The 16,867-nt window shown below is 42.9% G+C and overlaps 1 protein-coding gene across 1 annotated transcript in view; it reads left to right on the top strand.

Moving 5' to 3' along the window:
• Positions 1-224: 224 nt before the first annotated feature.
• Positions 225-16,867, top strand: part of bmpr2b (bone morphogenetic protein receptor, type II b (serine/threonine kinase)) — a 170,665-nt gene continuing 154,022 nt past the window's right edge. The window contains exon 1 of the mRNA XM_078403710.1: positions 225-1,726. Within this exon, the coding sequence (XP_078259836.1) occupies positions 1,663-1,726 (64 nt within the window). The 5' untranslated portion in view covers positions 225-1,662. The remainder of the gene's footprint in view (positions 1,727-16,867) is intronic.

The following is a 16,867-nucleotide window of genomic DNA, read 5'->3' as shown; positions in this document are numbered from 1 at the left end:
TGTTTTGTATAAGAAAGATAGACACAAAAAGGTGGAGTAACTCAGCGGGTCTGACCGCATCTCTAGAGAAAATGCATAGATTACGTTTCGGGTCGGGACCCTTGCTTTGTCTATATTTGTTAAATTCCCACCGGGCCTTTGAGGGTTAATTTATTTTTAATCGCAGTCTGTACAATAGAGGGAGCTGTTCCTCGAGAACTGTAAATCAGACACAGCCTCTGGCTCAGTCTGAACGTGGCGTGCCAGGCGGGCGTTTCCCAGCTCCTTTCTGTGTTGTGTGTCTGGCTCCGGATCTCGCTCCATGTTCATGGTCACCGGCTCCCTCAGCTCGGCGTGGGTGTCCCTCTACTATCGTTACTCTTCTAATACAGCGAGGGGATACACAGCAATAGGAGAGGAAAATTAAAGCGTGTTTGGAATCTACTTGGCGGCAGACTGAGCATCGTAACGTCTGCAGTAGCCTGGGTCCGTCGGTGCCGAGACGGCCTGGGAGTTTATACAGGCGAGACGTTGCGTTGTGCAGTCCACTGAAAGGAGCCAAGCAGCTGGAAGAGGCGGCAGCAGGGACTCAGCAGCCTCCTGTCCCCGCAGCTGTGCAAGTGAAGCTGGGGGTAACGTGGCCCAGACATCGCCCTCACCCCTCACTCCACCCATCAGAAGACGTCGAGGGGTGGGGGAGATCCCCGTGGTGGGGGTCGAAGGCCGATAACCTCGCGGCTACCGATAATTTTGTTTTACTTTCCTGGAGCTGCGGTTGTTGAGAATTAAAGTGACAAGGAGGGAAGCAAGATACCATGAATGAAACGATCGACAAGACGGAGAGAGCAACATAAATGGAAGGGGGAAAGATCGGATGAAGACCGGCGATCGGAAGAAAAGGAAATCAAATTGAAAGCAATTTAGACCATACTCCCCATTTCACTCGGAAGAGAGGATTGATTTTTTTTTTCGAAAAGGAAAATATCCGCAAAATACCGGTGAACGTTTATTTTTTTCCCCTTCGAGCGGAAAAGCAGCATCGCCGCGAAGTAAAAACAAATTTAAAACGAAGATTCCTCCCATCTTTTGACAAGTTTTAAACCAATATATTTCCGATTCATCTCTCCGACACAGAGGAGCCCATTTAAACTTTTGATTAAGATTTTAATAGGAATGGCAAATGGCAATCTTCAATATATTGTCCTGGCCGTAATCTCCCGCAGTAGAATATAGTTTCAAGGAGAATATTCCCCCACCGAATCGGTTTGGAAGTCGACGGTTCCCACCCCGGATTTTAAATAACCGAAGACTAAACAATTATAAATCCAACCGGACCGGGAGTTACCGTCAGGGAGACACTTCCCGCCCGTCATCCGGGCCCGTGGAGTCGGGGCTCAGCCAGCCAGCCGCCGACCGTTGGTCTCGCCGTCCGTGCGTCCCAGTGGCGCCGCCTGGAGCCGCACCGAGGGGCGGCTGGACTCGGCCACTGGCGGGTCCGCCCGTCGTCGCCCTCCTCACGGGATTTTCTTGTTTTCTTACTGTATTCCAGCCGCCAGTCTGCGGAAACGATGAATGCACAGCCCCGCGCCGTTGGCGTGGCGCTGCCCAGTTGTCAGTAACTAAGGAGCCGCACTGACCGCACGACGTCTTCTGATTATTTTTGTGCATTTGTCGTCGTTGGATATGGCTGCTTCCTTCTGCCTTCTCTTCTTTGGGATGCAGGCCGCCTTGTTAAGCGCCGGGGGCGGTAAGTGACAGATTTTTCTCACCATCCACAACCCCCCTCCCCCCCCAAAAAAAGGTTGTTGTGGATTTCAGATGGATTTAAAGAGACTGCACAGACTGACAGAGAGGGAAGGGACAGAAGGGGAAAGGAAAAGGATAAGGATGGTATGGTATGGAGGTGGGGGAAAGGTGGAAAAACGTGAAAATGGGAGTCAAGTCGAGTGTATTGCATGCACGAGTACGGTGAGAGAGAGAGCACTACAATGGAAATCTCGCTTGCAACAGCAGCACAGACACATGGACTCTGACGAAATACAAACTGTACATAAATTACACAAATAGGACAAGACTGAAAAGAAAAAGACATTAGTGAAACGTTGAAAAACAAGTAGTTGGATTTGAGTGAAGGAAATGGGTGGCGGTTGCTACTGATTCATAAACCTTGGACTTGGCCTTGATGTTTAAAAAATATTTACTTAAGATTGATTATTATGGAGAAATTCGGATGCATTATTTTGTAAACTTGTCATGGATTGTTGATACATTAATTGTAAAATACTGGCCGATTGGAATAAGATCTGGTTTAGTTTTGGATCCCACGAATACGTGAATGGCCAGCTCTCCTTTGTGCAGTATTGGACTGCCCACTACCATCCTGATGTGAGATATTACGGCTTCAGCATGTCGATCGAAACAAGCACAGGTTTTCAGTACACGCTGTTGCCGGTGTGGGTCTTTTTTATTTTGCAAAAGTAGACTGCGCATACTCACACATATTCACGAGACTGATAAGATATAGAATATATCACATGACACAAATCATACCATTCTAGTACTCAGTTCTTAAAGTTACAGTTACCATTATATACACTACACCGCTCTCCCCCTTAGAAAGTAAAATAACTTGTAAATTAAACGAACAAGAATAATTTTATAAATTTAATCTGCCGACTGGTTTACGCATTCTTCCTGATCTCCTGAGTGGTTTAGGAGGAGTGTTAGGTTGTGGTTCTAAAGGAGAGTCAAGTTCTCTGGATCATTTACCTTTGTCTCTACTTTCTTTGGAGATTCTGATTTTACATCTGAACTTGGAATAATACCAAAGTCTGACAGATCTGCTTCTTCATCTATGCTTTGCTCTTGTTCATCCCTTGCTGGGATCATATGGTTTATGTGTACACTTCTCGAACACACACGAGACTCGAGGATGGTGTGTTGCCTCCCTGGTGCCAGGGTCCAAGATGTCTTGGACCGACTTCACAACATCCCCTAGAGGGAAGGGGAGCAACTGGAAGTAGTTGTGCGTGTAGGCACAAATGACGTGGGTAACAAGAGGAATGAGGTTCTGCAACGTGAGTATAGAGAACTAGACAGGAGGCTGAAAAACAGGACTTCTAGGGTTGTTATTTCTGGGTTGCTTCCAGTACCTTGTGCTAGTGAGGGTAGGAACAGGGAGATAGGGGATCTGAACGTGTGGCTGAAGAGTTGGGGCAGGGATTTAGGTTTCTAGATCACTGGAATCTCGACTGGGGCAGGGGTGACCAGTACAAAAGGGATGGGATGCATCTTAATTGGAAGGGAGCCGACATTCTGGCAGGCAGGTTTGTTAGTGGGTTTAAACTAAAAAGTTGGGTGGTGGAGTCAACAATGTGGAAGCGTATCCGTGCAGCTAACAGGAAAGAGAGTGTAGGAAAGGTCACGTTTAAACTAACGGGGCAGGGGGACTGGACCCAATGCAAGGAGACAGGCCATAAAAGGAGGACAGAAGCAAAAGGTAGAAGGGAGAAAAGAAAAACTAACCTAAAAGCTTTGTGGCTTAATGCGAGGAGCATTCAAAATAAGGTAGATGAATTGAATGCAAAGTTCGTAGTTAAGGGATATGATATCGTTGGAATTATGGAGACATGGCTCCAGGATGACCAAGGCTGGGAACTAAACATGCAGGGGTATTTGATATTCAGGAAGGATAGACAGAAAGGAAGAGGAGGTGGGGTGGCATTGCTTGTTAAAGAGGAGATTAATGCAATCGCAAGGAGAGACATTAGCTTGAATGCTGTAGAATCAGTATGGGTAGAACTGCGAAATAGCCAAGGGCAGGAAACGCTTGTTGGAGTTGTACACAGATGACCAACAGCAGTAGGGTTGTTGGGGATAGCATCAAGCAGGAAATTAGTGATGCGTGTAGCAAAGGTACAGCGATTATCATGGGTGACTTTAATCTATATATAGATAGGACCAACCAAATTAGTAATAGTGCTGATGAGGATGATTTCCTGGAATGTATATGGGATGGGTTTTTAAACCAATATGTAGATGAACCGACTAGAGTGCAGGCCATCCTAGACTGAGTATTGTGTAATGAGGAAGGATTAGTTAGCGATCTTGTTGTGCAAGGCCCCTTGGGCAACAGTGACCATAATATGGTGGAATTCTGCATTAGGATGGAGAGTGACACGGTTAATTCAGAGACTAGGGTCCTGAACTTGAATAAAGGAGACTTTGAAGGTATGAGACAGGAATTGGTTAGGGTAGACTGGCAAATTATACTTAAAGGGTTGACAGTGGAGATGCAATGGCAAAGATTTAAAGACCGCATGGATGAACTCCAGAAATTGATCACACTGTCTGGCGAAAAAATAAAACTGGGAAGGCGGCTGACGAGGGAAGACAAGGATAGTGTTAAATCCAAGGAAGAGGCATATAAATTGGCCAAAAGAAGTGGCAAACCAGAGGATTGGAGGAGGACAAAGGGGTTAATTAAGAGGGGGAAAAAAGAGCATGTAAGAAAGCTTGTGGGGAATATAAAGCCTGTTTCTTTAGGTATGTAAAAAGGAAAAGATTAGTGAAGACGAATGTAGGTCCCTTACGGTCAGAGACAGGTGAATTTATAATGGAGAAATAAGGAAATGGCAGAACAGGTAAATGAGTACTTTGTTTGTGTCTTTCTTAGTGAAGACAGAAACAATCTCCCGGAAATACAAGGGGACCGAGGATCTAGTGGGAGGGAGGAACTGAAGGGAATCCACATTAGTCAGAAATGGTATTAGGTAAACTGTTGGGACTGAAGGCTGATAAATCCCCAGGGCCAGAGTACCCAAGGAGGTGGCCCTAGAAATCATGGATGAATTGGTGATCATTTTCCAATGTTCTCTCGACTCTGGCTACCCTCTAGTCCACAGGAACTGATCCAATGTAACTCCACTTTTTAAGAAAAGAGAGAGAGAGAGAGAGAGAGAGAGAGAGAGAGAGAGAGAGAGAGAGAGAGAGAGAGAGGGAGGGAGGGGGGGAGGGGGGAGAGGGGGAGGGAGGGAGGGGGGGAGAGGGGGAGGGAGGGGGAGGGAGGGAGAGGGAGAGAGAGAGAGAGAGAGAGAGAGAGAGAGAGAGAGAGAGAGAGAGAGAGAAAAAGAGAGAGAGAGAGAAAAAGAGAGAGAAAAAGAGAGAGAGAGAGAAAAAGAGAGAGAGAGAGAAAAAGAGAGAGAGAGAGAGAAGGAAAACGGGGAATTATAGACCAGTTAGCCTTAAGTCAGTGGGGAAGATGCTGGAGTCGATTATTAAAAATGTTATAGCAGCACATTTGGAAAGCATTGACTGGATCGGTCAAAGTCAGCATGGATTTATGAAGGGGAAATCATGCTTGACTAATCTTTTGGAATTTTTTGAGGATGGAACAAGTAGAATGGATAAGGGAGAGCCAGTGGATGTGGTGTATCTGGACTTTCAAAAAGACTTTGACAAGGTCTCACACAAGAGATTAGTGTGCAAAATTAGAGCACATGGTATTGGGGGTAGGGTATTGATGGATAGAGAACTGGTTGGTAGACAGGAAGCAAAGAGTAGGAATTAACGGGTCCTTTTCAGAATGGCAGGCAGTGACTAATGGGGTGCCGCAAGGCTCGGTATGGGACTGCAGTGGTTTACAAAATATATATTTACGATTTAGACGAGGGAATTAAATGTAACATCTCTAAGTTTGCGGATGACACAAAACTGGGTGACAGTGTGAGCTGCGAAGCGGATGCTATGAGGATGCAGGGTGAGCTGGATAGGTTGGGTGAGTGGGCAGATGCATGGTAGATTCAGTATAATGTGGAAAAATGTGAGGTTATCTACTTTGGTGGCAAGAACAGGAAGGCAGATTATTATCTGAATGGTGTCAGATTAGAAAAAGGGAAGGTGTAACGAGATCTGGGTGTGCTTGTACATCAGTCACTGAAAGCAAGCATGTAGGTACAGCAGGCAGTGAAGAAAGCTAATGGCATGTTGGCCTTCATTGCGAGAGGATTTGAGTTTAGGAGCAAGGTCCTACTGCAGTTGTACAGGGCCCGGGTGAGACCACACCTGGAGTATGTGTGCAATTTTTGTCTCCTAATTTGAGGAAGGACATTATTGCTATTGAGGGAGTGCAGCGTCAATTCCCGGGATGGCGTGACTGACATATGTTGAAAGAATGGGTCGATTGGGCTTGTATTCGCTAGAATTTAGAAGGATGAGAAGGGATCTTATAGAAACAGGGTAAATGCAGGAAAAATGTTCCCGATGTTGGGGGAGTCCAGAACCAGGGGTCACAGTTTAAGAATAAGGGGTAGGCCATTTAGGACTGAGATGAGGAAACATTTCTTCACCCAGAGAGTTGTGAATCTGTGGAATTCTCTGTCATAGAAAGCAGTGGAGGCCAGTTCACTGGATGTTTTCAAGAGAGAGTTAGATTTAGCTCTTGGTGCTAAGGGAATTAAGGGATCTGGGGAAAAAAGCCGGAATGGGGTACTGATTTTGGATGATCAGCCATAATCATATTGAACGGTGGTGGTGGCTCGAAGGGTTGAATGGCCTACTCCTGCACCTATATTTCCAACACATCTTCCAATTTCTACCAAGTACGTCCTGGTACCACACACTTCAACTACTGTTCCCACCTCCCATTTGTTTGCTTTGTAAGGGGGGCTGAGAACACGAACCTGATCTTGTGTATTTAACCTACATTCTTTTTGACTTTCACCATAATGACATTTATGATCTGATTGTTTGCATTCAACCTGAGGAGATGGGTTAGGTAGAACCAAACTCAGTCTAGTTTTGAGCCTTCTTTTGATGAGAAGTTCAGCTGGCGTATACCCTGTGGTAGATTGTGGCGTGGCACGATATTTCTGTAAGAAACTAGCTAGCCGCTGTGACGTACTGAATTTTGAATTCCCTTCAAGAACTTGTTTCTTGAGAGCTCCTTTGACTATCCTGACTGACCTTACGGCTGTGCCCGTTAGATGCCGGATGGTAAGTTGGCACTAAGGTATGTTTGATATCATTAAGCTTTAAGGATGCCATCTTGCCACGTAGACACAACTCAAAGATAGCCTGTCAAACTCTAGACGATTTGTAGAGGTGCTTTTTTAAACTACAGTCCTATGCATAGAAGGATCTGCGACCTATCGTGTCCAGTTCACAAACTACTGCAACACAGCTTCGTATTTGCTGTTTAAAATGTAAAACAATACTGCATATTGCAAAACAGTCCTGCACTGTATTTAAAGGTTGAGTTCACAAACTCTATCCAATCCTCATTGCCATTGTAATTAATGTATTACGGCTTCAGCATGTAGTTAGAAACAAGCAAAGGTTTTCAGTACCCACTGTTGCCAGTGTGGGTCTTGTTTATTTTGCAGAAGTACACTGCGCATACTCTCACATATTCACAATACTGATAAAATATAGAATATATCACATGACACAAATCATACCATTCTGGTACTCGGCTCTTAAAGTTAGTTACCATTATGTACACTACACCTGAATGAAGAGAAGCAACATTATGTTCATCAAGGGTGCCCCAAAGATTGCATTGGCGTATGTGTTTCAATCCAGCTGAACTGCTCTTTTCTATTATTTGTGAATAATTGTTTCAGTGTTGATTTCTGCTTGTGGGGGTGTGGGCATTAGTTTGCAGTTTTATAATGGCTGATGCAAGTTCTCAATTGTAACTTTTATTGAATATCAGAATACTCTGGGTGCAGGGCCTCAAGCAACAGTTGTAGCCTTCAACTGACAATCATGTCCAAAGGAAAGCAATTTCTCATCTGTTATGACTCAATATTTGGTGTGGATATTTAATGTGGATTTTTTTCTGAGGTTTTTAAAGATTTTCAGAAACATTATGAACAGGAGGAATGTCATCCAATGGTACTTTTAGTTTGAGTGCATTGAGTGAATCTCCAGCTTTATGTTCATTACAGTGAATGCAAGGAAAAGGGTGAACGATGGTGTGGATAAACGATAAAGAGAATTACAGATTATGAAAGTTTTCAATAAAGATAGGGCTTAAGAAGGAAGCAATGGGTTAGTTTGGCATTTGTGAGAAAGGTAAAATTAGTTTGATGTTTAAGTTTCAGTTGCTTGACAATCTTTGGAGAAAATGTAGCTTATCTCAATTTCAAAAAGACAAGTGGCTACAAAAAGGTTAAGTAATGAAAGTTTTTGCAGGTTTGGGGCAAATTTGGTATATTGCGTTGAATGTATTCAAATATGAGCAGGAGTTGTGAAACATGCTGGAGAAGGCAGAACAATGTTAAAAGGAAGGAGGAACTGGGTGAAATGAACAATTAATTGTTGTTTATAATTAAAATGCTACATGGGATGAGGAAGGGGCTAAGGAGGACTAGGATCTGAAGAGGGGCCCAGCATGTCTGGATATTACATGCACACACTTATGACCATTCACAAAAAAATAACTACTAATTAGCTAGCCTCCATAATTTTTTGAGACAAAAGATTAGAGATTCAGCACACTCTATGAAGAAATTTCTAGCTACTTCTGTTTTAAACCCATAATCTTGAAATTTTGTCCCCTGTTTGAGATTCTCCCACTAGTGAAAACATCTCAACATCTACTCTATCATGCTTTAAAGAATCCTCTATTTCATTAAGATCACGCCTTAATTTTCCAAAAAGTACCATCCATAGGGGGCCAAACAGCCCGTAGTGTTCCAGGTCTGGTTTCACCAATTCCTCCTTATAATTGCAATAACTTCCCAATTTCTAAACTTCAACCCTTTTGCAATAAGGGCATTTGCTCGCTGAACTACTTGCTGCACATGCGTGCTAACTTTTTGTGATTCAAACAAAAACTATACCTAAATCCCTCTTGACTTGCTTGCGGTCTTTTTCCGTTTAGAAAATAATTTGATGCTCGGCATTTTTCAAACTGTCAAGGATACTACACACAAAACACTGGAGTAACTCAGCGGGTCAGGCAGCATCTCTGGAGAAAAGGAATAGGTTTCGTTTCGGGTTGAGACCCTTATTCAGATTGAGAATCAGGGGAGAGGGAAACTAGAGGTATGAAAACGTACAGAGCAAATTAGAGACTTAGTTGAAACAATGGAGCTCACGGAAGAGAGGGGGGGGAGGGAAAGAAAGGGATGGGGGAGGAAGAAGCAACTGTTTCATCAAACATGCGCTCAGTCCACCAAGGCCTACTGAATCTCCTGTTGCTAACCATTTATCTCTGCTTCCCATTCCCTTACTGACCTTTCTGTCCTGGGCTACCTCCATTGCCAGTGACAATAGAAAATAGGTGCAGGAGTAGGCCATTCGGCCCTTCGAGCCAGCACCGCCATTCAATGTGATCATGGCTGATCATGATACAATGTGATCATGAGTGAGGATACATGCAAACTGGAGGTACAGCATCTCATATTCCTATTGGATAGCTTACAACCGAATTGAACATTGAATTCTCCAATTTTAGTTAACCAACCAAACTCCCTCCCTCCCTGCCCACCCCTCGCTCCTTTCTTTTACTCTCGCCTCCCTGTGCTCCACTGGATGCACACTTTTTTTCTTCCCTCCCTCTCCCTTTCCAGCTGCAATCCTTCCTCTGGTTTCACAATTCGCAAATCTTCAATCCTTTATTTTTCATCCCTGGCCTTTGTCTGACCATCTGCCTATCAAACCCCCTCCCCCTTGCCGGTAATGACCTATCCGTTGCCAGGCTTTGTCCTGCCCCCATTTCTCTTCCAGTTTTCTCTCTCTCTCCCTTTCCCCTTCCCCAGCAATCATGACTCACAAATTTGATTGAATATTGTTGAGGAAGTGACCATGAGGATTGATGAAGGTAGGGTGGAGGATGTGGTCTACACGGACTTTAACAGGGCATTTGAAGGATAGCCGGTCCAGAAGGTTAGAATACCTTGGATCCAGAATGAGATAGCAAATTTAATACTAAATTGGCTTGGTATTGGGAGGCAGTGGGTGTTTGATTGATACTTTTCAGATTGGAGACCTGTAACCAGTGGTGTCCTGAGAGGATAGGTGCTGGCTCCTATATATTTGGAAGATACCAGTTTAAATTCCATTTGGAATATTTTGGAGGACCAAGAACCAAACTGGCATGTAGATGGCATGATTAGTAAAATTAATGGCATAGTAGATGGTGAAGCAGGTTGTCTCGGCTTACAACAAGCTCTAGATCAACTGGAAAGGTGAGCGATGAAATGACTGATGGAATTGAACTCTAACTAATGTGAAATGACTCATTGTGGGAAGTTAACCCCAGCCAGGGTATATGGAATGATTGGCAAGGCTCTGGGATATGTTATTGAACAGTGAAACCTTGATGTACACAGTTCCCTGGAAGTGACAATAATAATGCATTTTATTTATATAGCGCTTTTCATATACTCAAAGACGCTTTACAGAGATTTAGAGAACATAGGGAAATGAATAAATAGATAAATAAGTAAATAAGTAAACGAACAGAGAAAGGAGACAGAAGGTGAGGTGACCTTCAGTGGTTGAAGGCAGTACTGAACAGGTGAGACTTCAGCGATGTTTTGAATGTTGTGAGTGTGGAGGAGTCTCTAACGGTTTGGGGTAGTGAGTTCCATAGGGTGGGAGCAGCGATGGAGAAAGCCCTGTCCCCCCAGGATCTGAGTTTGATCCGGATGTGGGGGGATAGGAGATTGGCAGCAGCAGAGCAGAGGGTGCAGGTGGGAGTGTGCCTGTGGAGGAGGTCGGTCAGGTAGGATGGGGCTAGGTTATGGAGGGCTTTGTAGGTTATGAGGAGGATTTTGTACTGGATTCTCTGGGGGATGGGGAGCCAGTGGAGTTTGTAAAGGACGGGGGTGATATGGTCACGGATTGGGGTGTGGGTGAGTAGACGGGCAGCGGAGTTTTGAATGTATTGAAGTTTACTGATGATTTTTGAGGGTGCGCCATAGAGGAGGCTGTTGCAGTAGTCCAGACGGGAGGTGATGAAGGCGTGGATGAGGGTTTCTGCAGCTGTGGAGGAGAGGGATGGACGGAGACGGGCAATGTTTTTGAGGTGGGAGAAGGCTGTCTTTGTGATGTGTTTGATGTGTTTGTCGAAGGAGAGGGTTTGATCAAAGATGATTCCAAGATTCCGGATGTGAGGGGAGGTGGATACTGGGAGACCATCAATGTTGAGGATGAAGTTTTGGGTGGATTTGGTGAGCGTTTTTGGACCAATGATGATGATGCATTTCTAGTGTAGTGTGCAGTTCTGGTCATCATGCTATTGGAAGGATGTGATTAAGCTAGAGAGGGTGCAGAAGAAATTCACGGGTGGCTCATATAATGGAAGGCTTTACATTGGATAGGCTGGGTTTATTCTCTATGGAAAGTGATCTCTACAGAAAAATATCTTGTGGAGTGAAATTATGAGGGTCATGGGATGCATAGTCAATCTTTTTTTCCCAGGGTAGTGATAAACTCAGGAGGTGTAGGTTGAAAGTGAGAGGGGAAAGATTTAAAGGGGATTCTGATGAGAAAATCTTTCTACACAGTCATGATTATGTGAAACGAGCAACTGGAGGAGGTGGTGGTGGCATGTACAATTATATTGCTTGGATAGGAAAAGTTTAGAAGGATATTAGCCAAATGCAGGCATATGGGATTAGTGTAGATGGGCATCTTGGTCGGCATGAACGAGTTGAGCCAAAGGCTTGTTTCCATGCTGTATATAATCTGTGAATTCACTCATGAATCTGATTCAGGTCTCGAGTAGTATTTGACTTGCTGTAACAATGCTTTTACTGTTATAGCAAATGTAAAGCGGCTTACAACATTCGAACGTATATAAATTTAGTTGGAAGCGTTCCAATTCATGTTGCAAGTGACAATAATTGTCTGTGTCATCACTGGACTAGCTATTTTGAAAGTTACAAATTGTAGTGGTGGGGTACTCTGATGAAAGGTTAAGGTTCCTCAGCCAAGAGTTGTGATGTTGGAATTCTAAAAATGTGATTCTGATGATCATTGCTGCAAAATACACAGAAAATACCTTACAAATGATTATAATCTACATTTAATCAGCTTTCATATTCTATTTGTTTATTTAAAATGTAGCTTTTGCAGAATGAAATGAGTCTTGATTGACTGGGATTCTACATGCTGCATGCATATGCATCCAAATTGGAACTCCAAGCCTGAGCCTAGATCGACTGGATTGTGTCAGAAGGCTGTTATTAAAGCTGAATGTGATTGTCTACGTATCTTGCATTAGTTTTTCAGCAGGACTTACTTACTCGCATCAATAGGGTTGCTAGTCCAGAAACTCTGTTAAATATGATCCCGGTTCACCTAACATTTGTTCATTTGGTACTGATTAGGATTCACATGTGGACTTTAATCTTTTTTTAGTTAGTCTGTCGTTACAACCAGCTCTCCAATAGTTTAGATGGTGAGGAAATGTCCAAGATTTTTGTTACTATTCCTGTTGCTTACTTTAAAATTAATGTTATTTAAATACAGTGACTGAGTATGGGTGACCAGATGGAAGCAGCTGCACTGCTGGAGTTGTATTTGAACTCTGAGTAAACTGAACCATTAGAAGTAATTGAAGAGCTTGGCTTGTCAGGGCTCTTTGCCAATTTGCTCCGTCAGTTCCTGCAATAAGATGAGGCTGTGTCATTTTCTCAGTCAAAAGCCTTATGGCCATTTCAGAGTCTTTATGTACTACTTGCAAATTCATGTTCATGTGGCCCAGGGAGCAGGTTGATTGTCCTCTAGACTGTAAAACAAGTCGTCAAAAAAGAGTTTCCCTGGTGACCTGCGTTAGCACAGCGCTCTTGACTGAATCGGATAGGTATAAGGTAAAGACCCAGTCTAGCGGCTGAGTCATACAGCGCAGTCTCTTATTAATTTTGATTTTAGTTTTTTAATTCATCTACTTTATGAATTAAACACCATCCTAACTACTTTCTTTCAAAATTGGGAATCTTTTATCATTTTAATTGTCTTTGTTCCACAAATTTGTATCAGTATTGATGTCTTTTGTATCTCTTCGCATGTATGGTAACTGAAATCTCTGGAGAAAAAAAACTTCTCCTTTAAATATATTGTGTCCCATTCTAATAGCCCGTTGACCTGATCATCTGTTAGTTGTGTAGAGGGGAAACACCTTTTCCCCTCTAGACTCTGTCAGCTTCAGCAGCTGTCAACTGCAGTGCAGCTCAATGTAATAGCTCAACTGTATTTGTTATGCATGTGAACTAAATTGTATTAATCCAGCCAGTTCTAAGGTTGTGTGAAATCTATTGTATATAGAGCTTTGCAGCGAGTTAAGGAAAAGAAAAAGCCCAGTCTGATGAAGGGTCTCAACCCAAAACCCATTCCTTTTCTCCAGAGATGCTGCTTGACCCGCTGAGTTACTCCAGCATTTTAAGTCTACCTTTGTTGTAAATTAGCATATGTAGTTCCTTGCAGAATCTCTAATCATTCTAGTTTCTGTTCAAACTTAAGCTTCTTAGATGAATGAAGGACGTTTGACCCACTGTGACTCTTGTATTCAACATCATCATCGCATAATCAACAAATAGCTTCTTGTATCCATTTTGCTTTTCTTTTGTGTTTTTTGACATATAGATTAACATTGACTGATACAAAAAAATTGCATGTTTTATTTCTATTTGATTTTTGACATTGTGAAATGGTGTAATAATGAATAAGGCATATGTCTTATGTTGCTTTAAATATTTTAATGAATGGTTAACAGATATAATCAACATTTCTTTATGTTCCTGGGGACCGTTGTGTGGGTGGAATATCTCAAGCTAAAGGATGTAACTGAATTATGGTATCAATTGTTAATGGGTAACAGGATCACACATTCCAATGGGTTTGAACTGGAATCCAGATGTGGTTTAATGAGGATGCAGGAATGTTCAGCATGAACAGGAGATAATATTTTCTAGAATGTAGGACAATGTAACCATTCAGGAATTTCTACTATTGGTAATGATTTTAAATTTAATTTATTTTAGAGATTGAGCGTGGAACGGGCCGTTCGGCCCACTGAGTACATGTCAACCAGCAATCCCCGTACACTAACCCTATCCTTCACACTAGGAACAATTTACAATTTTATTGAAGCCAATTAACCTACAAACACTTGTCAGTCTTTGCAGTGTGGGAGCAAACTCCACAGAGCATTAGCAGAAAACACATGCACTCACAGGGAGAACGTACAAACTCCATACAGACAGCATCTGTAGTCAGAATTGAACCTAGGTCCCTGGCACTATAAGGTCGTAACTCTACCTCTGTGCCACTGTGCCGCCCAAAATTCTTTTGGCGGAAAATGCTCAATATGAGCACTGAGGTGTTTGAACTCAAATGGTAGTGTTTTTAGATGAATTGAATAAGAAAAGGATGAATCTTGCTCTTTAATTTTGTGAGGAATCCTTTTAAGTCACCCACTTGACTTTCTCCCATTGTTGCCTTCATGACCTTTATGAAGATGGTATGTATTATATTCATCCTACCTTTATGTTAGATTTCCAGCATCTACGGTTTCCTTAAGAGTTCCCAAAATTTTATTTGTCCACAACTTGCATCTAATTGGTGCTCATATAACCATATAACAATTACAGCACGGAAACAGGCCCGTTCGGCCCTACCAGTCCACGCCGACCACTTTCTCTGACCTAGTCTCATCTACCTGCTCTCAGACCATAACCCTCCAAACCCCTCCCATCCATATACCTATCCAATTTACTCTTAAATAATAAAATCGAGCCTGCCTCCACCACTTCCACCGGAAGCTCATTCCATACAGCCACCACCCTCTGAGTAAAGAAGTTACCCCTCATGTTACCCCTAAACTTTTGTCCCTTAATTCTGAAGTTATGTCCCCTTGTTGGAATCTTCCCCACTCTCAAAGGGAAAAGCCTACCCATGTTTGTTAGCTCAAGTTGACATTGCCATAATTGTTCACAATCAAAAATACAAGTTATTGAAATTCCAGTAACAACACTATTGGGTGTATTGACCAATTTGTGAATATGATATTCCATAATTTATTTTGAATAAATTAGTCACCCATTGTTTTAGTCTCTTGTTCCCTGGCTATTAAATGGATGAGATGCAAGAATATTGAAACTTGGCCTGTTGATGGGAAGGTGTAAGATATGAAGATGTGTGTGAGGGAATGTTGTTTATTACAAGAGATGATTGCTTCATCTCACAAATATGCTGGTTTAATCATAACCACTGTGGAATAATGACTGGGTATTAAACGTGTGTTCAGTATGTTTCTTTAATTTGGGGATGGATAGAACTATTTTGTCCCAATGTAATCAATGTAGAATGTTAACCTCTGAGTTAAGTCATTAACCAGCATAGTTGTGACATAGGGGAATATATAGGGGAATGAAAACTTCTATTCTCAAATTGTAACAATGACCATTATTATTAAGATTCTGAATTGAAGTACATCTCCTTGAATATTACAACAATTGGTGAGTAGATAACTTGTTGTCTAAATTGGAAAGAGGCATGTAAATGAATTTGTGTTTGAAGGATGAAAGCTATGCTGCAGTTGTAATGAATTCTGGTTATATGGCAGCGAGAGTCTTTCATTTGGCTTTATAATGCACTCCAAAAAATGACATAGTATATTTGTCTTTGACTGGTTGAAAGGCAGAATTAACAGAATGATACCGGGAATGAAATGGTAGATTTTATTTAAGTCAAGTCTGAGCAGACTCAGGCAAAGCCACGGGTCCCGATAGTGTCAGCCCTAGGGTACTCGAGGCGTGTGCCAGCCAGCTGTGTGTACTCCAGCATCTCTTCAACCTGAGCCTGGAGAGGGTTCCTGTGATGTGGAAGGCATCCTGTAACAAAGCGGTTGCGTCCCAGCTCCTCCAATGACTACAGAAACTGACTTCACACATCATGAAGTCCATGGAGAAGCTGGTGCTCACTCACGTATGACCCATGGTTAAACCCTACCTGGACCCCCTGCAGTTCGCTTGCCAAACAAAGATGGGGGTTGAGGACGCCACTGAGATGCTGCCTGACCTGCTGAGTTACTCCAGCATTTTGTGATATCATCCACCTGCTCCGTCGTTCCTATGGTTGCCTGGATAAATTGGGAAGCATTGTGAGAGTCATGTTTTTTTACTTCTCCCGTGCTTTTAACACCATTCGGCCTGCACTACTAAGGAGCAAACTGACGAAGATGCGGGTGGATGCTCCATTGGTGGCCTGGATCACCAACTACCTGACTGGACGACCACATTATGTTAGGCTACAGAACTGTGTCTTGGACATGGTAGTGAGCAACACAGGGGCTCCACAGGGGACGGCCCTCTCTCCCTTCCTGTTTACCATCTACACCTCGGACTTCAGATATAACTCCATCTCCTGCCACCTGCAGCAGATTTCAGATACTGTGCAATAGTGGGCTGCATCAGTGAGGGGAGGGAAGCTGAATACAGAGGTGTAGTCAACGACTTGTTGAGTGGTGTGGCTCCAATGTCCCTGTGGCTATCAAACTACAACTCCTCCCCCTTCTGTCATGGGGTAGAATGATACTGACTCCCTTCCCCCCCCCCCCCCCCCACACTTCCCCAATCTTTGCACATCCCCCAAGCCTTTCCACTTGCCACTTTAATTTCATGTTTTGTGTATTTTTTGTTTAATGACTGTTGGCAGATCATCTTTCCTCCTGGGGTAAATACAGTTCTATTGTAAAATGGTTAAAATATCAAAAGTTTCACAATCTAGTTTGTATTCCCTTTGAATATGATAAATAATAGAATGGGTTAATTGACGTATTATAGATAATTAAAGGATTTGATATGTTGGTTAGTTAGAAAATATTTTCTCTTGTGGAAGTCCAGAACAAGGAGCCTTAACATAAAATTAGAGG

This window comes from Rhinoraja longicauda, chromosome 8, assembly GCF_053455715.1.
Source record: "Rhinoraja longicauda isolate Sanriku21f chromosome 8, sRhiLon1.1, whole genome shotgun sequence".
In the NCBI taxonomy this organism is placed as follows: domain Eukaryota; kingdom Metazoa; phylum Chordata; class Chondrichthyes; order Rajiformes; family Arhynchobatidae; genus Rhinoraja; species Rhinoraja longicauda.
Note: the sequence above shows the minus strand (reverse complement) of the source record. Positions and strands in the feature narration are given on the sequence as shown.